Source organism: Saimiri boliviensis, chromosome 10 (assembly GCF_048565385.1).
Source record: "Saimiri boliviensis isolate mSaiBol1 chromosome 10, mSaiBol1.pri, whole genome shotgun sequence".
In the NCBI taxonomy this organism is placed as follows: domain Eukaryota; kingdom Metazoa; phylum Chordata; class Mammalia; order Primates; family Cebidae; genus Saimiri; species Saimiri boliviensis.
This window is the reverse complement of record NC_133458.1, coordinates 17663753-17689358: the sequence shown is the minus strand read 5'-3', so window position 1 is coordinate 17689358 and position 25606 is coordinate 17663753. Positions and strand designations below refer to the sequence as shown.

The window sequence follows — 25606 nt, the reverse complement described above, 5'->3', positions numbered from 1 at the left end:
GACTCCCGAGTAGCTGGGATTACAGGCACCTGCCACCAGGTGGGGTTTTTGTATTTTTAGTAGAGATGGGGTTTCACCATGTTGGCCAGGCTGGTCTTGAACTCCTGACCTCAAGTGATCCACCTGCCTTGGCCTCCCAAAGTGATGGGATTATAGGCATGAACCACTGTGCCCAGCCCAGACATGTATTTTCCCACAGCTTTGGAGGCTGGATACCAGCGTTGTTGGTTTCCACTGAGGCCTCTCTTTCTGATTTGTAGGTAGCCACCATCTTGCTGTGTGCTCATAAGACCTGTTCTTTGTGCATGAGAGAGATGGAGAGGGAGAGAGAGAGAGAGAATAAGCATAAGTCTCTAGTGTCTCTTCTTATAAGGACACCAATGCTGTTGGATCAGGGCCCCATCCTTGTGACCTTATTTAACCTAAATTACTTCCTTAGAAGCCCTATCTCCAAAAACAGCTCCACTGGGAGTTGGGGCTTCAGTGTATGAATTTCAAAGCGATCCAAACATTCAGTCTGTAAGAATACCAATAAATCATTTTTGTTTTGTTTTGTTTTCTTTTCTTTTTTGTAATAAATCACTTTTTAAAAACCTAATAACATTAATATTTTATCTGATTATAGGTGTAATACATGTGCATTGTGAAAAATTTGGAATAAAACAAAAATAAAAATCATTATCCCATGAAGAAGATGAAATGTAACAAACAAATGAGTCTTTTAGTAAGATCTGAGTGATAATAGCATTGTGTATTCATCTGTGCCTGTGTGTGCACATGCCACGTTTGCCTGCTTGTTCAGAAATCTAGGAGAACTGCAGGGTTTGTGGATTGTATAAAGATTATGCAAGCCCATCAAAGAGAGCTTTTGTTTGTATGCAGCTCATGTAAAAGTAAATATTCCATAACTGCTGTGTAAAATGCAAAAAAGAAAACCTGAAATGATGGCTATTGGCCAACATACAGATTATGCTCCGCTGTCTTATAATATTTTCACTGCATTGCTTTTTAAAACATTTTTCATATTACATGCCCCATCTCATATCACATTAACCCAAATAAAAATGTCATTATCCATTCAGTTCAACAGACAGCAGGCAGAGTATAGCAGAAAATTACAGTCACGCCAGGCAGCAACAAAGGATTCTAGTCAAAAGCACGTAAAAGACCTGATGGTGGGCAGCTGGCCTGAGCTCCCTTTTGCACTGTCCAGGAATATGTTTGGATTCAGAATGAGTGGACCCTTCTTTATACACAGGGCATGCCTCTGAAGAGTTGTGTATAAATCACATTTTATGTTGCATCTCTTTTGTTCTGTTAAGAAAGCTTCAAGCTTGATATCTAAAGAGACTTTCTTTCAAACAGTGTGTGTCTGCATATATATTTATATATAGATAGATAGATATAGATATATCTATATGCACACACATATACATATATATCATGCTACTATTCCTCTGAAATAAATCTAAAAGGAATTTTGTTAAACTAGGGTTCACTTGAACCGCTGAACTTAGTAAGATAATTGAAGGAAGATAGCCAGTAAAGCTAGTCATACTAGTCATAAACATGTGGCTTAAACTCTACTGACTTCTCCAGCATTAAGGGTAGCCTGAGACTTCTTGGAAGTTGGGACCCAGAGGCCATTTTAAGTGACACATTTATATGCCTTTTTGTACTGATGGATTATTAAATGGATGATTTGTGAGAATTTTAAAAAGCATGCAGTAGTCATGAAGTATCAACATAAAGATACTAAGAACGCATCAAGATAGTCATATTTATTTTTCTTTTTTGAGTCGACTTCCAGATAAGTAGATGAGGTAAATCACATTTCTGTTTCTGCAAATCATTTGACAGTCTTCCCCAGCTGACTCATCGGTAAAGTGGTGCCTGGCTGAGTATTTACTTAGGTTCAGGTACAGGTAGGCCAAGAGCCAAAAACAGTGATGATGCATGATTCTGTGGCTACCTAAAATAGCTGTCCAGTGGAGGGCCACACCAGCAGCACCCGGGCCTGTCTACAGACCAATGAACTGAAGGAAGGCTTAGAAGGCACACTTACTAAGTATCATATAGAACGAAGAAAGAATAGCCAGTATTGCAAGTGACGGGTTTTTTTGTTTTGAGGCAGAGTCTCTCTTTGTCACCTAGGCTGGAATGCAGTGGTGCAATCTTGGTTCACTGCAACCTCCACCTCCCACGATCAAGTGATTCTCCTGCGTTAGCCTCCTGAGTAGCTGGGATTACAGGCTCCTGCCACCACACCCAGCTAATTTTTATATTTTTAGTAGAGATGAGTTTCACTCTGTTGGCCAGGCTGGTTTCAAACTTCTGACCTCAAGTGATCCGCCTGCCTTGGCCTCCCAAAGTGCTGGGATTACAGACATGAGCCACCACTCCTGGCCAGGTGATGGGATTTTAATGAGCGAGTACATCTCTTGCTCTCCCACAGTGTTCAAACACCCCAGCACTCTAAGCCCTGTGGCTTTATGAACAGCAAATCCATTTTCCCAAAATGGCCCTCCCTCCATGAGCCTTGGCAACAGGGGACTCATGGGTCTCAGATTCTCTATCATCTCCCCACTTGGGTGTGTTACGCTCTGAACGTTCTGCTCCTTGAGCTGTTGTTCAGCTCTCCATAGTGCTGTCCACGCCACTGTCCTTTCCTTGGTTACTGCCTCCACATGGCAGCCTTCATGGAGCCAATTCAGCTCTGATCTACAGAACCCCCTCACCCTCAATCTACAGGATCCACTCCTTCAGCAGAGGAGTTGGGCCCCCGGTGACATAATTCTTTCCTGACACCCAGAGCATGCGGCTCTGACTCCAAGGAAGCTACAGAGGGGAGGGGTCCTATACAATTGCATGTCCTCCCAACATCCCGCCAATAGCCACCTAGCTGCCGACTCTACCAGATGTCTCCAGCCATCAGAATATTCCAGAGAAGTTAAGAGATCGTTCTACTCAGAACATGTAGCAGAGCAGCAACTAAAGCTTTTCTGATGAATGAGCCCTAAAAAATCAAAATAGCAATTGTACATGGTTATCATTCATGGAAAAAGAATGCAGTTTTCATTAACCTGAACCTCAAATATTTGCCTGCATTGTCATCTAAAAAAGTCAGTGTAAACCTGGTGTTGCAATTGACGTGTAGGGTACAGATCTCAGGAAGTGATTCATTTACCATATACCATCCATACCTGAAATAGTGTGATCCACTTACGAGGCCACCTTTAGGAGTGACCCTGATAGAGACAGTAAGGCAGGAGAGACATGTGCAAGCCATGTGGTTCAGCCCCTATGGAACAGATGGGGAACAGTTTTCTACAAGAAGATGGGGAGTGGATAGGCACTTGTGGTCTGAGTGTTGGGTGCACTGTCACAAAGAAGAGAAGAGAGATGAAACCAGCAAAAGATTATTAGGTGTAGTCAGATTTTGCCTCGGTACAATAACATACCTTTTGACAAGCAGATTAACTTTATAACTTTTCCCAGAGCCTCAAGACTTTAAAAGGAAAGAGTGGGTATTACATAATCAATACAGTTCAATTATTTGTCCATTCACTTAACAAATAATTACTATGTGCCAGATGCTGTTCTAGGTGCTGGAATTATAAAAATGAAAAAAAAAAAAAAAAAAAAACAGACTAAAATCTCCCTGACCTCAAGAACTCAATATTCTCGTGTCAAAATCACAAAATCTAAACATAGGTTGCATTTTATGTCTTTTGTAAGAAATGCTCAGAACGATGTATTAGAGCACGTGGCTTTAGCTATGATGCTATTCTAGAATGGGCACCGAATAAAATAATTCTGCTTGATATTTTCGGCTTGGCCTTTTAATCATGCAAAAGAGAATAAAAGGTCACATGGGTGCCCAGCAGGCTCCACAAAGAATTCCACCCACCCATTTGTTGAAGCTAAGTGGTATCTATGTGAATCTTCATTATACCATTCTACCTTTCTGTGTAGGTTAGAAATTTTCTATCATAAAAGTAATTTCCTATTTTAAAAAAGAAACCCAGCAATTACTCTGTGTGGGCATAGGAGGCATCTTGAACTCAAGGGTTTCCCAGTATTTGAAAGCTCAGTGGCTCAAGCACAAATGAATAACCATCCATCAAAAATGCTCTATAAATAATTTCTGTGTTAAATAAGAAGTTGAAATGAATGACCTTAGGTTCCTTTGGATACTGAGATTCAACATTCTAGTGAAAGATCTAAAATACAGTTGGAACAAACAAGCATAGACTTGGCTTAATTCCAGAGATAGTGCATATGGATTGGGCTCTACTTACTCACTAATACTAACCAAATTTCATGAAACTGAGTACTGATTCTCAGTTTTGTCTAAGCACTTAATGATCATTTTCATAATTATTTCACTGTATTCACTGTAAATCTGTTCTTTTTTGTTTCCAATGCTTAAGCTAAAATAGATGTTTAAAGCTATTGTATTTTGTGAATATGAATATTTTATGAGTATTTTAGGATCTTCCTCTTGAATCTTAGCCGTGTGAAAAATGTCTTCCAAACAGTGTTCATTTCCCCAGAAAGCACCACATATAACCTCTTCATCTGCAGCCAATTTAGGTGTACTCCCGGCATGGTGCCCTAATTACACCTTTGTTTTCCATTATCAGATGGTTCCCCTCATCAGCCAAGCCTGCGACCTTCTCCTGGCTCATTTAAAACGCTATGGAGATTCTGGGGACGCATTTGACATCCAGAGGTAAGGCTGCTGCATTACAGATGAGAAATCGCATTTTTGAATAGCTGCTGCTTGTAACTGTCCATAATTGCTGGACAATTACCTTGGGACTAGCAAACTGTGGAAATGCTAGAAGCTCATAAAAGCATGGATGGACTGACTAATAAGAGGAAAAGAAACCCACTTCACATGGGAAAGAAATGTAAGCAAAGCCGGGGGACGTGTCGCCTGTTGAATTTGTGGATGGATCCACCCTCTGACCACCACAGAACCAGGCACAAGCAGGACAGGCCTGGGAGGGACAGGGCCCAGGGGGAAGAAGGTTCAGGCATTTTCATGTCAAGAAAAATTGTGCTACACCTCAGCCCAGAAGCTGTGACTTAATGGTGGACACCAAATTTAAATAACTGGCTTTTCATCATTTTATAACTAAAAGGTTTTTATTAAAAAAAAAAAAAAACCTTTAGTCTAAGCTTGTCCAACCCACAGCCTGTGGGCCACAAGCAGCCTAGGGCAGCGTTAATGCGGTCCAACACAAATTTGTAAACTTTCTTAAAACATGGTGAGTTTTTTTTGTGATTTTTCTTTTCTCATCAGCTATCGTTAGTGTTACTGTATTTTATGTGTGGCCCAAGACAATTCTCCTTCTTCCACTGTGGCCCAGGCAAGCCAAGAGACTGGCCACCTTTGCTTTAGTCGTTTTATGCCATCATGGCTTACAGCAGATAAAAAATAAAGTGGGATGGTGAATCAGCCAGAAATGGACTCATTCTTATCATTGCTAATAAAATAATAGCATAATCATCACCAACACTGGTATTGCACCAGTTTACACAGTCTTTTCATCCACATTTTCTCTGATTATTATAGGATGCGTGCATTGGCTAAAAATAAGGTGGACTTATCAGCTATAAAAGCAAAGTAAATAGCCCTTAAGACCCTTAAATCTTCAACCGTCAAGATCAGATGAAATCAGTCAGTATTCTCATTCTTGTTTTCACTCTAGTAGGGAAATGTGCAATCAATTGTAGAAATGTTTTCAATAAAAGCATTCAGAATTGAAAAAGTCATCTGGAAATGTCATGTATTCCTTCATGATAAGTTAGTGGTTATAGAACTTACATACAAGAGCAGTTAAGTGTGTGCCTACATTGAGAACAAAAATAGGCCTTTTGATTATAAAAAGATATTAATAACCCAGTTTTTGGCTTTTTGGAAAAGAATTTAATTGAACTACTCCTATAAGATAACAAAAAGGAATAATTTGAGTTTAAAATGGCCTTTTGGAAGACAGGTTTCCTATAGCCTAAGAGGTTAAATTTTCTGGAGCTCCTGGCAGACACGTTTCCTTCTGTTTGTTTCTAAAGTGCAGTGTGTGTTTTCTGTAATAATATACAGATGTTCGTGCAGCCTGCCTTAAAGTTTGTCCTGTATTTGAGTGTGAAGAGCCCTTGCTTTTTGTTTGTTGCTGTAAAGAAAACTATAAAATCATTAAGAGGAAGAGGGAGACAAAGTTAATAAAACTAGATAATTAGGTTGTTAATCCATCAATGACAATTTGACCTCTATCAATTAATCATTAGATTCTGGCCTGAGCTGGAATCTGTGCAGAGCTTTGGATAAAGCATGTAGACATTGGGTCACCTGTCTGCTCTCCTTCCCAGGGAGAAAAATGTAAAGTGTCCTTCTCAGTACTTGGCTGTGTTCTGGTTGACCACGGCTGCCTGAAGCCCGAAGGTGGAAGAGGCAGTGCCCTCCTCCTCTCCCGGGTCTTTGTTTAGCTGCCAGGTCTTTGTGTCTCCTCCCGTGCTCTGCTGTCACTGCTCAGAGTGTCCGCTGTTCCTCCACCTCACCACAGATCTGCAGAAGCTCCTCTGCTGGGCACATCTGCAGGATGAGGCAAGCCAGTGTAGGCAGATCCTCTGGAGGGGGCATTGCGAGTAGCCCCTGCTAGAGTCCTTTCAAATCCCTGTGTTCCCATCTGCCGTAGGTGCTACTGCTGTTACACCACAGACGTGGTTGCCAGCGTCGCCTTCGGCACCCCGGTGGACTCCAAGCAGGCCCCTGAGGATCCCTTTGTGAAACACTGCAAGCGTTTCTTCGAATTCTGCATCCCTAGACCTATCCTGGTTTTACTCTGTAAGTGCGGCTGCAGCCCAGGGAGGTGCAATGACCCTAGTAAATTGGGCAGACCCCATGACACCTGGGGCGGCCACTGGGAAAGGGACTTGGGGTGTTCCCCTGCAGAGGCTTTGTCTTACGGAGCCACCAGTTTCCTCTTGTCACCCGCCTAGGGCCACTTATTACCAATGCCGTACATAACCCTGGCATTGGCAGTAAGTGGCCCCACCGCCACGGTGAGAACAGTGGGGACACACCGTGTTAGGCACTGGGTGTGCATTGCCTCCCTTAGTCCCGGTAATCACCCCATGAGAAAAATATTCTTGTTCCCATTTCTCGGGTGACAAAACAGAACAAGAAAGACTGAGCTGAGACCGGAACCCAAAGCCTTTCATATTCTAGGGCATATTTCTTTCCTCCACCAAAATCCTCTCCAAAAGACCTCTCCATTTGAAGCCCAACACATAGAAATCCTGTGTGTTGGATGAGTAGTTGGCTACCCATTGCTACGGGGACCAGTCTTTTCATTTTATTTTAATTGTAGGCGTGAGGTTTTGCCCTCTGGTCAATTCTAGGATCTTCTTGCTTTTATGGGAGCACTGATGTGTTGTTATGATTGTTACTGATTATTGCCATGATTTCTAGCCATTCTGCTGGGCTGGCAAATTCCATTCATTCCTGGACCAGTTTAATTCTCATTTCTGAGGCAATGTCCGTGGGAGCCCCTGTTGCCCCTACCAACTCTGCTCTGAAATTGTGGGCAGAGCCACTGAGTGTCTAGCAGTCTCTTCCTTCCCCCTTTCCACAACTCCTGGAGGCTGCCCAGGCTGCATCTGCCGCTTGTGCCTCGACCACGGCCCAGGCCTGTGGGGCAAGTAGCTCCATTGTGCCATCCCTTCTACTCCTCCTCTCAGCCTCTGCAGGGTCCTCCTGCTGCCGTGTTGTATTGGTTCGAGCTCTTGCTCTTGAAAATGGGCCCGCGCATTCTGAGAGCGCGTGTGTCTGGAGCTGTTCTCCCCAGCTCAGTTCCTGTAGAGCCCAATGCAGGGTGCACCCACCATGGAAACCAAGAAGGTGAACCCAGCCAGCGCCCCTCTCCAGGGGAGTTGAGGGTCCCTGATGCTGGCAGCCCAGTCCCCAACACATGGCAGCAAGGGCCCGTGTTGTACGTGGGGCCCGGCGAGGGAGGCACACACAGCAGCGGCTCCTGGGAGCAATTCAGGAGGTCACTGGGGACAGTTATCCAGGGGAAAAAAAAATTTCAAATGACCAGAAAGTTTGTAAAAAGTAAATCAGCTACCACTTGCTAAGGCTTGAAACAGCCTGTAATCCTTTCTCTCTTGATGAAGTACAAAGACCTTGGGTTCTCATCCCCAGGACCCGAAACATTAATTTATAAGGATGAGCTTGACCTCTAGAGGGCCAGATGGAAGTGCAGACTCGATTAATTGCGCAGATGTTTATTGAGTGCTTACTATGTGCCAGGAATGGTGAGGAGTACCGAGAGGGAGTAAGACATCACCCCTGCTCTTAGAAGCAGCAGTGCGGTGGGGAGGGCAGAACTCCAAACGACTCCAATTCCAGGCCTGTGTTTGCTTCCTGGGAACAGGCGTCTAATGGCCCTGGTTTATTATCACCCCCTTCTCAATGCCACTTCTGTTTTTCTCTTTCAAGTATCATTTCCATTCATAATGGTCCCACTGGCCCGGATTTTGCCCAATAAGAAGCGAGATGAACTGAATGGCTTTTTTAACAAACTCATTAGGAATGTGATTGCCTTGCGGGACCAGCAAGCTGCCGAAGAGGTAACGTATTTTAATAGGACACAGCCTTGAAATGGAATGGAGCCGACTCCGGCATCACTGTTTCTGTTCTTCCTCTTCCCCCCTCAACCCCTCACATCACACCATGCTGTCCTTCAGCAGTCCACCACTTACGGCTTCCAGGGACAGTAGAGAGAACAGAGGAAGGTTGAAGAAGGTCAGACAAGAAAGGGAGGGTGGGAGGCAGAGAGGAGAAGCCTAGAGCAAAGTGTACGTCCTCTGACACGGACGGGTAGAATTAAAGCTGCCCCCAAAACTCACTCTCTAGTGCTGGCATCACTCCAAGCACAGGTGAGAGCAGCCCAGAAGAATTTTCTAGGTAAATGTGCCCACATGCAATTTTCATGAACATATTTTTTATATTGAAAACCCAGCAAGACGGAGTTTTCCAGCATGAATCGCATGCTTATTAGACAGTGCGGCAGCTGTCAGTCAACCCCGCACTCCCACTCAGCATGGAGGATGTTGCTACAAAATTCATGGTTGAGGGCCCACTGGACTCCTTGGCACGATTCACGTGAGACCCAACATGTTCTTTCCTCCTTGCGGATCTGCATGATGCTTGGCACATAGTAGGAATCGAGTAAATATTTGTTGATTGAACCTCACTAAAAATAGAGGAGTTTTCTGTGGGAAGAAAGGTCATTTCAATACTAGATATGCGTATGCATGTGTAAATCTGTGCTTTAAGGGCCTTGTGGCATTAAAGTTACTAAAAAGGAAAAACAGGGCTGAAATGGCTTTTCCTTAGCTGACTCGCGCAAGATGCAAGTTTAAAAGGGTTGTTTCAAAGACTGGGTGGGTGGCTCAGAGGAATTGGTGAGGTCCAATTGTTAAGGCATTGGCCTGGAACGAAATCAGGGGTCAATTAGCGGCTTGATACACTGAGCAGCCTTGGGCAGCGACCATGTCCTGTGCAGCTTCGCACCCTGAGAACTGTGCAGCAAATGTGTCTAGATCCAGAAGGCACGGGAAGGTATACGCAAGCTTACAGCCCCTCGGCCCACACCACTGGGAACGCAACTCACATACCCTTGGAGGTGTGGGATGAAGGCAGCTAACTGGTATCCCTGGTCCAGCTCTGAGGCCTAAAAGGACAGAACATTCTGATCCAGGTTCATGCTTCTCAGCAGAGTGAGGGTGCAGCCAGCAGCCAGGAGGAGGAGGGATAAAGAAAGAACCATTTTTGGCTGGGCGTGGTGGCTCACACCCATAATCCTAGCACTTTGGGAGACTGAGGCGGGTGGATCACCTGAGGTCAGGAGTTCGAGACCAACATGACAAATATGGAAAAACCCCATCTCTACTAAAAATACAAAATCAGCCTGGCATGGTGGTGTGTGCCTATAATCCCAGCTACTTGGGAGACTGAGGCGGGAGAATTGCTTGAACCTGGGAGACAGAGGTTTCAGTGAACCGAGATTGTGCCATTGCACTCCCGCCTTGGCAACAAGAGCAAAACTGCTTCTCAAAAATAAAATAAAATAAGAACCATTTTCAACCCTCAGCATTGCTCCGAAGGGCCACCTTTTGAGAGCGTTGTCACACACACACACACACACACACACACACACACACACACACACACTCCCCTAGTCTGGCTGCGGAATCAGGCTAAAAATTTTAAAACTGTTGCACTGAATGACTTACTAAGAGGTGAGAGGTTATTAAAGATCCAATTACTGGGATTGCCTAGAGCTTTTCCTTTTATAAACTCTAGTGCTATTTGTTTCAAATAATGAGTTGATCTGAGAAAAACCTCCCAACCACAAATCCAGGACGGCCATGTCAAGACAGAGCTATACCGTTACTAAGAAAACTTGCTTTAAAACCATCTAAAGTCTGTATACATTCCATCAAGCAGATGTGTGTTTGCGCAGTGAAAATGCGGCACAGATGTTAAAAGGTAAATATTTTTCTAAGCTCTAGCCGATGGGTGGATTAGACACCTACATCTATCAGGGTGCGTATTTTTCTTGGATAGGACCATAAACCAGCACCATTTCAGTCCTCAGTGGGCAGTGTTCAGATAGCCTCCCTGATGCAGTGTGAATAAAAGAAACCCATCCACACTAATGTTCCTCTCCAGCGCACAGGCCCTAGAGAGTGGCCTTTCCTCTGGCCTCTGTAGCTGGAAGTTAAGACAGATTTCTGCAAGACTCTGACAGCCCTTTAGCAGCCTATCTGGGCTGGAATAAGAGGAAAGGATGCTGGCTACAGTTTTGCCCACAGAAAAATGCCCGGTGTAAGCCAGGCGCAGTGACTCATGCCTGTAATCCCAGCACTTTGGGAGGCTGAGGCAGGTGGATCACTAAGTCAGAAATTTGAGACCAGCCTGACCAACATGGAGAAACCCCGTCTCTACTAAAAATACAAAAATTAGTCAGGTATGATGGCCCATGCCTGTAATCTCAGCTACTCGGGAGGCTGAGGCACGAGAATTGTTTGAACCTAGGAGGCGGAGGTTGCAGTGAGCTGAGATCGCACCACTGCACTCCGGCCTGGAAACAGAGCAAGACTCCGTTTCAAAAAAAAAAAAAATACCCGGTGTAGAGGTGGCTGTGCCCTCCTTCCTGTCATCACCCCTACACCACCTCAGCAAAGCCATAGCCAAGCCTCAGGGACCAGAATGGTATCACACCCTGAGCAGTTTCAGAGGGACTGGCTGAAAGGTCTGAGCATGCTCTGGGGTCCTATGCTGGTGTCCCAGAGCTGAGGAAGCAGAGGATGCTCACTTCCCCTGTGTGCCATCTTGCCTGACCCTGCCCCAGCTCTGCTCCATGGGAGCAGGGCCAGCAGTGGGACCACACCAGCTGCCCAGATGTTGACCAAGCAGCAGGATGGAAACTGGGGAAAGCCAACCCTTGAGGATGTCATTTGAAAATCAGAATGAGCAGGGCCTGGGTGGAATGAGGCCAGCAACTACCCCCGACCCTTCACTATTTTCTCAGCTATGACAACCCAGCAAGCTGATGGAAAGCTGAGGACTTGCTTCCTTAGCCTCAAGATCTGTGGCGCCCATCGCCTTCTCCTTGAGCACTGCTAGGATCCCAGTAGGCACCATCCAAAATCACAAGGTTGGGGTTCAGTAGAGCTGCAAAGGCGTCAGCATCCAAGACTTCCTCTCGCTCTAAATAGCATGCGCTTGTCATCAAACTCAACACACCCTTTCTCCAGTGCACATACTGCTTACGTTTTTATCTGTTGAGTCATGGATTGTGCACACCTCACATGTGCTCAGCACAAAACTAGGCATGGTGTTGAGGGTGGGGTCCCACCCTGGAGTTGCTTATAATCTTACGGAGGAGAAAAGGCAACCACACGTGAAACGACAAGTCATAAAAGATGGAATCAGATAACTCAGCAGTGAGGAACCTTGGTTCATACTGAGCATTTCAAAAGCTACACCTCTGTATCTTCCTCCTTCGTTCTCCAAGAAGCCTCACTCTTAATGACTGACTGCAAAGCCAAAATGTGCATTTTTCTGCTTGTGTCCCTTAGAGGCGGAGAGACTTCCTCCAAATGGTCCTGGATGCCCGACATTCTGCAAGTCCTGTGGATGTGCAAGACTTTGACATCGTCAGAGACGTCTTCTCCTTTACTAAGTGCAAGCCGAACCCTTCCCGGCAACACCAGCCCAGAGCCATGGCCAGGCCTTTGACTGTGGATGAGATTGTGGGCCAGGCCTTCATCTTCCTCATCGCTGGGTATGAAATCGTCACCAACACACTTTCTTTTGCCACCTACCTACTGGCCACCCATCCCGACTGCCAAGAGAAGCTTCTGAGAGAAGTGGACCTTTTTAAGGAGAAACACGTGAGTACAAATTGGGTCTAGATGCCCATGGGATATCCATAGAGCAATTGATTTTGTGTTTGTGGAAGTGAAACTTATTTTTAATAACTTGCTAATGTCACATTCTAAGCTTATAAGATGAAATAGGGTCATTGTTCAGCTTCTCCTGCTGTCCAGGCTAGCAAGTGAAATGGAATATTGAGAACAATCACCACAACAGAAAGACACATTGTGTGTGCACCTTCACTGTCTGGGGTAGACCATGAAGCCAGGCCTGGCTCGAGGAATCTTCAGAGGTCCAGGAAAGAGTCAGGCCCAAGGGGCAGGGATTGGGAAGGAGTTATGGCTTCCCGATGTCTGACTTGGAGCTGCTACACAGAGGGAGGCAGGTGTGAGCCAGAAAAAAGCCACACTGGAGGCCAGGCGCGGTGGCTCACGCCTGTAATCCCAGCACTTTGGGAGGCCGAAGTGGGCGGATCACAAGGTCAAGAGATTGAGACCATTCTGGCCAACATGGTGAAACCCCGTCTCTACTAAAAATACAAAAATTAGCCCGGCTGGTGGCACGTGCCTCTAGTCCTAGCTACTCGGGAGGCTGAGGCGGAAGGATCACTTGAACCAGGAGGTGGAGGTTTCAGTGAGCCGAGACTGCACCACTGCGCTGCAGCCTGGCGACAGAGCAAGACTCTTTCTCAGGAAAAAAAAAAAAAAGAGAGAGAGAGAGAGAGAGAGAGCCAAGCTGGAAGGCAGGAGGGGACGAAAGAACAGGCCAAGCTGGAGCCAAACTGAAGACCAGGAGCTGAGGAGGAGGCTCACAAATGGAATAAGGGAAGATGGGGCCCATCAGCACCCAGGCCAGATTCTGGGCATTTCTTCCAGATGAGGCCCCCTTGGTCACTTGTGGCAGATATAACAGGGGTGCTGAGCAAGGCTGCTTTATCACCTCACTTTTTCCTCTGGATGCTTGTATGTGTATAACTTTGACTCATGAGCTGTTAAAGAGATTCATTTTTAAAATCTGTGCTCTCAAAGGAAAACCGTCACAATGGAATCCTTGCTATTACATTCTGATATAATTGCTATTACATTCACAGTTTTGGAAAGTGGTCTGTTCTGTTACTGGAACCATTTTAGAACGTTTCAATTAACCGAAGTCTACTTCCCAGGAAATTCTGCTTCTTTATCCTACTGGGGAAGTAAAGGCAAAGTTAGTGTCTCTTCTTCACAGCAGTTTTTAAATATTTGAAAACTGGATTCACTGTGTTACTAATTAATTGTCTCAACTTTAGGCTCAACATGAGCTTATGGTCAACTTCAGGTTCAAAGTAGTTATGACAACTGCCCACCTGGGCCTTTCCAAACGCTGCTTATACAATTGATTTACTGAGCCTAGACACAAGAGTTTATATTTATCCTTATTACTGTTCAAGTCAGTCAAAATAATTTTGAATCTTGATTCTGCCATCTGTTATATTAGCAATTCCTCCAGCCTCGTGTCATCTGAGACTTACTAAGCATGTCTCCTATTTCATCCAAGTCATTGATTAAAATGTTGAACAGGACAGGACTTCCCTCCAGATTGACATTGATCCATTAATCAATATTCTTTGGGCATGGAATCTCAACAAGCCATGAATCCAAATGACCCTGCCACCCATCTTATTCTGTTTTGTACGTAGTGGTGTGTCTACTTGTTCTTAAATTGAGGAAAGGGGAGAGGGAGGGACCAAAGGTGACTGGGCTGCATTAATGCAAAGGAAGTGTAAGCAGCTGGAGGAAGGCAGTCTATTAGTTGCAGATAACGTAACCTCAACCCAACTGATTTAAGCAAAACAAAAACAAGGAAAAACAAGCAAAAAGACTCGTAAACGTGTATTTCTGAGTACATTTAATTGAGCAGCTCAGGAATAGAAATGTCTCCAGGCAAATCTTTGTCTGGGTCTCAAACTGGTGCACAGGCCCGTTTCTCTCTCCCGGTTCTTGACTGTTCTCTCTTATATTGGCCCCATCCTCCATCATGCTCTCTGTTCAAAGCCCCAAGAAGCCTGTCAAGAGTGTCTGGGACTACACACTTCCTTGCTGGTAACCAATGGAGAAGACAGGGTCTGCGGCCTAAATTTCCCAGCCAGAGTCATGAGGGTCACTCTGACGGGAATACTTAGGTCACTGCCCATTCTAGAACCAACTCTTGCAGCAAAGGGAATGGGGGCCTTGATAGGGTTACACCAATCAGACTCCAGCCCTAAGTCAATCACACTCAAGTCACATGACTGAAAACCTGGGAAGGTGATGTCTCAAAGGAAGCTTAGCATGCTGTACCGGGAAGGCATTAGAAGGAAGCTCAGCACTCTGGTCTCGGTAAACCAGAAAGCACATCAAGGACTCAAAGCATCTAAAGAGTGCCCAGCAGTGCAGCAGATATGGCAGAGGCTAGGAGATGGAGCAGAAGCACTAAGAGACAGAAATTATGACCCTCACCTTGCAGGAATTTAATCGCCAATTGAGAAACAGTGTCTATAAAACAGTATCTCCCTTCCAACCACAGGCCTGCAGGGCAATAGAAGGTAGCAAATAATCAGGTCTAGAATGTGTGCTGTCACTTAGAGAACCACAGGGCCATAGGAGTCTGTCCCAGCAGCTATAACCATAGTCACATCTGGTTGTGTTAATCTGCCAGGAGGACACAGCAAGTGTTTCCATTCAAAGGCCCTCATGCATGCACCCTTTACCTCTGGCACGGCCTTCCCTGGCCATGACCTCATGGAGGGTGTTGTCTCACCAAACCCTGACCTCCTTCAATGCCCCAGCCTGGGAGCAGGGCTTCTCCTCCCAGAGGACCACATATTAGGCCAGGCAAGGTGACTAACATCTATAATCCCAGCACTTTGGGAGGCTGAGGTCAGTGGATCATCTGAGGTCAGGAGTTCAAGACTAACTAGCCTGACCAACATGGGGAAACTCCATCTCTACTAAAAATACAAAATTAGCTGGGTGTGGTGGCTATAATCCCAGCTACTCGGGAGGCTGAGGCAGGAGAATTGCTTGAACTCGGGAGGCAGAGGTTGCAGTGAGCAAAGAGCACACCATTGCACTCCAGCCTGGGCAATAAGAGCAAAACTTGGACACACACACACACACACACACACACACACACACACGACCTTATGTAATTATGGGGCTGTACAGAGAATGTTGCAAGGCACTGAGACCCCTCGGACAAACAAACAGATTATAGCAGGTCAAATTTTTCAAAGTTTCATGTGCATAAAACCATATGGGAAGACTGCTTAGAATGCATGTTCTGCAGTCCTGACCTCAGGGGTTCTGAGTCCGTAAGTCTGGGCTGGGGCCCAGGAACCTGCATTTTATTTGATTTGATTTTTTTTTAAGATTTTTTTTTTTTTTTAGTTTCACTCTATTGTCCAGGCTGGAGTGCAGTGGTGCAATTCTGGCTCACAGCAACCTCCGCCTCCTGAGGAACCACATTTTAAATAAATGTTTCCAGTGATTCTGATGCAGGTGGTCCCTGGTTCCACCTTAAGACAGCCTTAGACTCTCATGGGCTCAGATCCCTCTTCCAAGAAAAAAAGCAGGAGCCAAAGCCCTCCTAAGCCAGTCAAGCCCCCAGGGTGATTTTCTTTCTGTATGTAACAGCTGGGGGTAACAGTCTGAAAAATGGGAATATCTATAGCTGTCTTTTTTAAAACATACATTTTGGTAGTCACAATAATGTTGCTTTGCACAGCCACTCAATGAATATTGGTGGGTTTTCTTTTTTTCTTTTCTTTCTTTCCTTCTTTTATTTTTTTAATTTTTTTTTTTTTTTTTTTTTTTTTTTTTACTATAATCAGAGCTCTGTTAATATGGGCCATCTGTCAGGACATGGAAATGCAGATTAGATGTTCACACATTAGATATTTTCCTGAAAATATTCCTGAAAATTTGCATGTAAAGTATGACTTGTTATAATTTTCCTGCTGGTTTCCATTCAACAAATATTTCTTGAGTGCCAGTTAATGCCAGACTCTGGGGCTCCAGCCCTACGCATGAGGGTGTTCTGGTCTAGCTCTTCTGTGACATCCTGTAGAGCATCCCCAGGCCTCATTAGATGGCCTTCCCTTGTATCTGTCAATGAGATTGCTTAATTTGGGGTCTTGAGTTTCTTCCCCCTGAGCCATTTCTTTCATAGCAATGCACCATGAGAATCTGACAAGAGCTACATCCCTCCCTCCAAGAAAGAGAACAGATATGTGTGTGGCATCAGTTCAGACTCTTCTGTGGACAGTGATAGAAAATCGAGTCTAGATTGGCTCAGGGAGCTTACTGACCCCTATAACTGAAAACTCCGGAGGGCAGATCTGCCTTCAGGTATGGCTTGATGCAGGGGCTCAACCCCTGTCCCTGGGACCCAGGTCGTTCCCTCTCCCCATCTTGCGGCTCCAGTAGCTCTTGGCATACTCCCTTCCCAGGCAGGTCTCCCATAGGGGTTTCAAGACAGCTTTGTAACCAGTGTTTTGAACAGTCTGAACTCAGTGAATTACCAACTTGAAATCATTTGGTGGTTTTTTTCCATGTATTTCCTTTAAATGTGCTCTGATGAATCTCCTTTTCCTGTCCGTGATGATACCTTGTACAGATCTTAATGATTTCTGGTCATTTCTGGGCACATTAAAAAGTCCAGGCCAGTCTGGTCCAAATGAAAACTCTAGTCTCAAATCCAGTCAGTGCTATTCTGTTCTCTTAGCTTGGGCCAACCTGTGGACTGAGGATGCCGCCCTGGAGAGGAGTGGCCTGTTTTTTCCCCTCATTCTATTCCTCCCCCACCCTGTTGGGCCCCTTTCTCCTCCAGGGGTGGGGCCTGTGAACGGATCCCCAAATCCTACCTACCTGGGGCTGCCCTCAGTGCATCCCCTGAGAGGCTTCTGATGTGGGGTAGTTGCAAGATGTATTCAGAGGACTTCCAGGTCTGATGTCCTCACTGCATAACTCCGTGCCAGGGAGACCAGCTCCAGCCACCACCAGCAGCTCCTGCCCCAAGGCAGCTAGGTGGAGAATCTTGAGCAGGTTACCAGCTGGATGGCTCCAGGTTCCATGCCTTCCCCAGTATCCATCCGGACCAGGGGAAACACACCATGGGGCCATACCCACAGTGGCCAACGTCTGCCTGCCCCTGCCTCCCTCTGCCCTGCAGTATCTCTCCAAGTACTTTTTCTTTGCTCAAATAGGCAGAGAGGGTGCATCAGCAATTCTGCTGCGTGAGCAGATGGCCGAGGAGAATGCCCCACCTCTATGAGTGACTCTGTTGAAGACCCCTGTCCTTGGCTTGGGATTGGGGAGGACCTTCTTCCCTGGGCCAATGATTCCTTGCTCTAAGTTTTCCTTAAATACCTCTAATGCCTTTATAAGCAGAGGATGGGGGTAGGAGAGAGCAGGTTCAAGTTCAGTGAGAAGAAGCAAGAGTCTCTTTCCTGGAAGTATCAGCAAAAGCCTCACAGCATCTCAGTGACCTCAAGAGAGTCATGCACCCACCCCTTAACCAACCCTTGGACCCCAAGGGAATATGATGCCCTGATTGGCTTAGACCTGGGTCATGTGCCCCATCCCTGGAGTTGGTGTCTAGGTGAGGCCTTAACCAAACCACTGATATCTCGAGTGGAGGAGAGGTAAATCCCTGTTACTAGAAGTGGGGTAAATAGCTTCTGGGTAGCCAGGAAACAATGTGTCTGCCCACCTGTGTACATAGAATCCATGGCTCCAAGATTAGAAGCTCCCACTTCCCAGTTTCCTATTATGTGATCACTCTCACCTTCCGTCTGAAACTTTAAAATCCAGCTTGCCAAAATAGAAGGCGTAAGTCCGGCAGTGCCTGGAACAGCCTGCTCTTGCGTATTTCTTGCGAATGATGTGGCCACTTCATCCCAAGTTTCCTGTGATTTCTGCAGGGCCAGTTGGTCCAGCTCAGCAGTTTTGCCTTATTGCATCCTTCACCATTTGACAAGTGAAAATGTCAGGCATGAAAGTCAATAATTCAGATGCTCTACTTTTAGCAGTTCCAAACCCCTGATGCATGTAAGGATGCTCAAAGGTCTTCTTCACTATCGGAGATTGCCTCGATGCACATTTTAGAACCTGTACGTTCTGTCTGGCAGCATCCCAGCTCTCATCCCATATGGCCTTGGTTGCCTTTCTTTCAGGGTATAGATTTTGATTCCACCTCCTAATACAGTTATGTTTTTGTTTTTGTTTTTGTTTTTGTTTTTGTTTTGAGACAGAGTCTTTTTCTGTTGCCCAGGCTGGAGTGCAGTGGCACAATCTCGGCTCACTGCAACCCACCTCTGCCTCCCTGGTTCAAGTGATTCTCCTGCCTCAGCCTCCCGAGTAGCTGGGATTACAGGTACATGCCACCACGCCTGGCTAATTTTTATGTTTTTAATAGAGACAGGATTTTGCCATGTTGGTCAGGCTGGTCTTGAGCTCCTGGCCTCAAGTGATCCACCTGCCTCAGCCTCCCAAAGTGCTGGAATTACAGGTGTGAGCCACCACGCCCGGCCTCAGTCTACTTTCTAATGCATGCCTCCAGACTGATTCTTTCTGGGCCACATGTGTTTTCTTCCAAATCATCTGGTTTGGGAATTTTATCTGGTCTCCCCTCCTCTTGTCCCACCATCAAAATTCAGTTTAAAAGCTCCTTTCTTGAGTCCTCCAATCTCCTGGAGAACTCTCTCTATTTTCCCATGTTGCCTTGGTCTATGGAAAAGGAAGTACACTGAATAAATTCAATAGTGGAAAAGTGGGAAAAGCTTTGTACCATTTGTACCACTTATAAGTGAAGCTGAAAATACCACACCATTTATTTAATGAGACCTTTGTTATATGGATGCTTCCTTGTGTTCTCATGTAATTTTGAAAAGGATGAGAGAGGGACAAATAACAACTCTTTTTCATATAAATTGTATCTGCTATAGCTTTAGTGTTCTATGTTGAAATTACTGACTTTTGATCTGGCTAAACCATTTTCTTTTCTTCTCTTTGGTGCCGGACTGTGCCAGCCAAAATTTATGACCCATTTTCCTTCTGCTTAATTGATGTTATAAATCTGCTGTACAGAACCCAGTTGTAAATTTATCACAAACTGGATTGGATTGATATACAGCCTCTCTTTAGGATAATTTGAACACAGTTATGCCTTAGAAGGAAGGCCAAATTCTTAAAACTTCTCTTGAAGAGCTGCTTTGTAACCATTATAAATATCTAATTAAAACACAACTTACTCTTCCTTTTTCTCTGAAGGATAAAAGAACATTCTGTGCTGGTTATTTCAGCTGATTAGCTCACGCTGCTATGTGAGCAAAGTTGAGGATTTGTTCCTTGAAGCAGTCAGAGGATCTCCAAGAAAAAAAAGCATATTCTGTGCTTACAAAAAAAATAGCCGTTTTACCCCCAACTAGCTATTTCATGAATACACATCATTTGTCACAGGGGAAGGATTGGGCAGGAAAAAAGGGGAATAGCTTAACACAAATTTATCCTCACTGTGGAAAAAAAAATGTCTCCCCACGTGGATCTCACCCAGGGAGTAGGGGATGGCTGACTTTGAGATCAAATTAAAAACTGGAAATGGTTTTTTCCTCATGGGGAGGGTTTCCTCTCCTTTGCCCAGGTCTGCTACCCAACAGTTATCGAGGAGTAAGTTCAGGAATTCCCCATCAATTCAATCCCCCAGCCACACAGAGCTGGGGGGTGCTGCCCAGTCCCCGCCTTCTGACAGACCCCATAACAGCACAATGGGACAACAGAGGATAAAGCCACAGGGACAAGGGAAGAGGGAAAACAGAAAATGCCTTACAGCCCTAACGCTGAAATCTAAAACAAAGACAGCGACGCTGCAGCATGGGAGAAGTGGCAACAGGCTATAGCCCCAGACCGGAGTTAGAACACAGCAAAGTTCAACATGCGTGGGAATCACCTGGGAGTCGTTAAATCTGCAGATTTTTGATTCAGCAGATCTGTGATGAGCCTGAGGGATCTGTATTTCTTTTTTTGTTGCTGTTTTGAATCTCACTCTCTCTCCCAGGCTGGAGTGCAATGGCGCAATCTCGGCTCACTGTAACCTCCGCCTCCCAGAATCAAGCGATTCTCCTGCCTTAGCCTCCCAAGTAGCTGGGATTACAGGGGCACGCCACCACGCCCAGCTAATTTTTGTATTTTCAGTAGAGATGGGATTTCACCATGTTGGCCAAGGCTGGTCTTGAACTCCTGACCTCAGGTGATCCACCCGCCTCAGCCTCCCAAAATGTTGGGATGACAGGTGTGACCCACTGTGCCTGGCCAAGTGTCTGCATTTCTAACCAGCTCCCAGGTGATGCTGATATTGCCGGCCCACCCTATGTACAAGGAGCCATATTCTGAACCGTAAGTGCTGTGTCTCTCACATGTGCTGGATGTAGCAAGTATTTGTTCCTCGTGACATTTAACATGCTCATGTTCTGCAGTAGTTTACCTTTTTCTAATAAATCTCAGTGGTTTCACGATTATTCCATAATCAGGATGGCACTGAGTTTATTGAGTGTTGCAGGAATGACCCAATCCTAATACATTTTAGAAGTGTATTAATCCTAAATGAAGCCTAAAGTCATCTATTTCCTTAAATAATTTTCTCCATGGTGGGAGTCTAGGGGGAGCTTTTGAGTTGATTTGAAGTCATTTTCAAAGCAGTTGAAGATGGCAGCCTGAGCTTTCTGTCAGGACCTGTGTGTACCCTGGAGACCTATCACATTCAATGGTGCCCATCAGGCCAACCTTTTTAAGCAGGGAGCTCCACCCGGCCCCTTAGCTCCCCTACTCTCCTGTGCCCCTTGGTTATGTGGGAGGCCATGCCAAAGTTCTATAGCCAAAGAAAATGTCCCCTGATGCCATTTCTTTGGTGGCCCAGAACAGAATCTGTGCTATTTTCACTAGAAGAAGGAACTTCAGCAGGGGACCTTGGAGATGTATCCTAGGTCTCCACTTCCTGTCCTTTCTGGAAGCATCTGACCCTGCGACGTAGCATCCTGACAACTAATATCAGGACAAAGGAGTCTTCCCAGCCTGCAAAGAGTGGCCTCTCTGGGTATGTCTCTGGAATTCTATTTTGGAAGTTAGGATTTGTGGTCACTGCTACCAATGCACCAACTCCCAGGGCACAGGATACTAGGGACTTCTGTGCCACTTCAGTGGACAACTCAGGAGTTTCCAAAGCAAGGCTACCAATCAGTCTGGATCAGGTGGCAGAGCCTCAGGTTCTAACTAACCATTTAGTGATTATGCACACAAAATTACATAGAGATCTGGGCCATTCTCGAGACACCTGAGGGAAGGTAGGCTGTGCCTCCCAGGGGCCACCTGGGCTGCAAATGGGTGCCAAGACCTTCCTCTGCCACTACCCAGGACCCCAGACTCCTCCACATCCCCTGGAGACAGCCACAGCCCATGCCCACAGTCACCAGTAGGGAAACTGACCCCCTCTGCCTGGAGCCTCTCCCAGGACCCTCAGGGTAGCAGCCAGGAGCTCAGAGACCTGCTGTGCCTCTCCCTGTCCTCCCTCTCCCTCTCATTGCGCCCCATTTCTCTGTTTTCTTTCCTCTTTCCTCTCTTCATTGTTCACAGCCCTATTTCATCTCCTTCCCCTTTCTTCCCTTATTCTTGTTCTGACTCTATTCCCCAGGTCCAGAGAGGCCCAGAATCTTCCCTTCCCCTGCTCCACCTCCTGACCCATTGCCCACCCCCACCACCCCCCGGCCCCCACCCCCATCCCAGCCCCAGAGCTCCTGGTCATCCCAGAAGCCTGTAAGTGCACGCAGCAGCCAAGGCCCACACGCCTGCAACGGAGAGGGCACAGGGGAGGCAGGGCGGAGAGCAGGAAGAACTTGCAAGTGCTTTTTTCTGGGCTGCCTGGCTTAATCGAGTGCAACACTTCGGCACTTCGAATTTTTAGCAATTAATGCCCCAAGTCCCCCTCCCCCGGAGTCCCTGCAGAGCAGAAGGAGGGGCACCTGCAAAGAGATGTCCCTCCTGGGAATGGGCCACACCAATCAGCGTGTATGTGGTGCCTTTCATGTAGCAAATCAGAGTCGTTCATATTCAATAGCTGGATCTCTAGAGGGGCCAAGCTTTGCTAAGCAAATAAGCTGGTGGGGTTGGTTCCCATCCATCTAGAAAAGCAAGAATGAAAAATAAACTTGGGAAAGTCAACTCCACAGGTGAAGCTCAGTTTTCTGTGGGTCTGCTTGGCACGGAGCTAGAGTCGCGACTGAATGGCTCATTTATTTAACTATTGCGCACATTATGGGCTCTTAAAACATCAGAAGAATGGGTTTTATTCCCAACAATTAGCTCTTGAAAGAAAAGTACAAACACACTTTTTTTTTAAACTTCCCCAGAGTCTGTTGACCAAAGTAACTTTCATACCAGTAAAGTGGAAGCTTCAAAATGGTATCATCTGGTAGGAATTTTAAAACTTCTTGTCCCCAGAAAACCTTTTTTCATCACTAGGCTTACAGTTTTCCATTGGGAGCTCCTGGCTTTGTTTTGACACATGATCCGTTATTAACACTAACACCCACTCCTCTTGGGAGGGGAATATCATCAAGTCCCATCTAGGATGTAAGCCCCATGAACAGGAAGCCCCGTCTGCTGGGTACCTTGGTAGCTTCCAGGGCTGAGCACAGTGCCTGGCATGTGAGAAATACGTGTTGAGAAAAGTTAGTTCACCCCTTCTCTTCTAACTGGAGACTAACTCCAAGCACAGATTTGAGGGGGGATGTGCAGGGAGGCACAGTGGACAAAGCATGTGGGTTACTGCGCCGGGCAGGAAGGGGTCGGTGGAGTCAAGGGGTCAGTGAAGTCAAGAAGGGCATTGCTGGGGGAGATGGAGGCAGGCTGAAGGCAATGCTTGGAGTCCCTACAGTCCTACAATTGCAGTGCAATCGCTCAGTCATATCATGCCAAGATGACGAGGGAGCCTCAGCCCTTGGCCTCTGAGGGGACCTTTGGGGACATCTAGGGTGGCTTCCCATCCAGGACAGACACTGGAAAGGTCATGAGGCTGGCCTTGCATGCTGCTGACAACAAGAAACTTACTAGCCTGTCCCCTGCCGCTGCTATGGTCCGCCTCCTCTTACAGCTCATGGTATTTGAGCATCTACTAAATCAGCAAATTAATAGCTTCTGCCCGGGGGCAACTTCCACACTCCACTAATAGCCAATCACTGGGCACCTCAGGGCCGAGAGAGGAAGGAAAATTGGAAAATCAGTCTAGAATAAGGGACCTTTCCAAAATGTGTGCTTATGGCCCAGACACTCCTTTCACCCTAGGTTTTCTGGAAAGTCTGTTTTGCCCCAGGACTGTGGACAGCATTATGTTTTGTTTGGTGAGTTTTCTTTTTTTTTTTCTTGTTAGATTATGTTTTATAACTGAATATGGCTTGTGTGAAAGCATCAGCTACTGGTGTCTGTTAGTCCAGGCATATAAATATTCCAGATCAGAAGGGAGGTCTGACTCCCCCTGTGAATTGCAATGCATAAGTTTATAAAGTTAAGCATTTCAAAATCTGTCTTTAAAATTTAAATATTTAGATTGGGTCTCTAGGACACAAAAGGCAATTCCTGTTTCTCACTCACTTAATTTGATTTTTTTTTTCTTTTGGTCGCACAAGTTGTTTTTCAAAGCCTCATTCCTTGAATGTTCCCTATAGGAGGAATGTAATTAAACTCCACTGGCCTCCCCCTGCTGGGACCAAGCAGGGGCCAGAGCCGTAGGGAGCATAAAACAGACACCCTGCAAAAGAATCCTTATTAGAAAGATGAGAAGAGAAGCAACTTCCCTCTGGTTATGAACAAGAAGTTTTAGAAAGCCACCCAGGCTCTTTTTGCAATGGGCTTAGTCTCTAAGACATTTTAATTAGTAATTGAAAACTGGAAGGAAGGGGATAAACTCCTCACCTCGCTCGCTATAGGCAGGAACTTCAACTGGATGGGTAACTGGTTCAAGTGGCTGAGAAGGAGGGAGGTCTGGAGGGAGGGTGGCTCCTGAAAACAAGCCAACTTTTTCATGACAGTGGCATAGCTAGATACCCCGGCCCCCGGTCGTCACTGCTTTTGTGGTCCCGCTTCTTTTTTTGTTTGTTTGTTTGTTTTTTCTTGGTCCCACTTCTTAAAGGCAGTTCTCACCCCTCACCAGAGGCAGGCACTGCTTCTCTCTGGGTCACTCAGCTGGCACCAGGGCAAAGAAGCTCGTGCTGAGAAATGGCTCCCCCTCACACTGGGCCAAGCTGGACTTCTCTCCCACCAAAGAGCATGCTTCCCACCAAGCAAGAAGGTGGAAAGATCCCAGCAGGGAACCCCGAGACCTGGGTGCTAGAGTTATCCCCGCCATGAGAGCACACAGGGGCCCTGAGCTGGCACCCACTGGCAATGTGACATGGATCACTCACATAATCCCTTCCTTTGTTTTTCTGTCTGTAAAATGGGGACAGTAACATTATGTAGCTCATAAGGTTGTCAACAAGATTAAGTGAGTTAAGAATACAAGTGCAGTGTTTGAACAGTGCCAGCATTACAGACGTATAACTACTCTCATTCCCCTCTCTGTGACTCAGTTTCCTTATCCGTAAAAAAAAAAAAAAAAAAAATTAGACTAGACCTCTTCTCCACTGATGATGATGATGATGATATGATGATGATGATGATAAATAAATATTTATATACCAGACCCTAAACTAAACAAAAGTTAACTTGATCCTCACCATAGCTGTATGAAGTGGGAGTTATCACCAACCCTATTTCTGTGGTGGGGAAAGAGAGGCTGGATTAGTCAGGGATCTCCAGAGGAACCGAACCAGTAGGACAGAGACAGAAAGACATTTATTTTCAGGAATTGGCTCATGTAATTTATGGAATGTGGCAAGTGTGATGTCTGTAGGGCAGGCTGGCAGTTTGGACACCCAGGCAGGAGTCAACTTGGCAGTATAGACACAGAATTTTTTCTTCTCCAGAAAACCTCAGATTTTGCTCTTAAGGCCTTCCACCAATTGATGAGGCACACCCATATTATGGAGGGTAATCTTAAAGTCAGCTGATTTTAAGTGTCAACCATAGCTACAGAAGATCTTCGCAG

The 25606-nt window shown here is 45.8% G+C and overlaps 1 protein-coding gene across 2 annotated transcripts in view; it reads left to right on the top strand.

Annotated features, from left to right (window-relative positions):
* The window catches only part of TBXAS1 (thromboxane A synthase 1), a 184866-nt gene that overhangs the window by 113873 nt on the left and 45387 nt on the right, over window positions 1-25606 (top strand). The window contains exons 6-10 of one of the 2 annotated variants that reach the window (XM_074379003.1): window positions 3833-3971; window positions 4647-4735; window positions 6705-6853; window positions 8510-8640; window positions 12160-12474. In XM_074379003.1, the coding sequence (XP_074235104.1) occupies window positions 3833-3971; window positions 4647-4735; window positions 6705-6853; window positions 8510-8640; window positions 12160-12474 (823 nt within the window). The remainder of the gene's footprint in view (window positions 1-3832; window positions 3972-4646; window positions 4736-6704; window positions 6854-8509; window positions 8641-12159; window positions 12475-25606) is intronic. The other variant, XM_003929758.4, reaches the window with a different exon arrangement.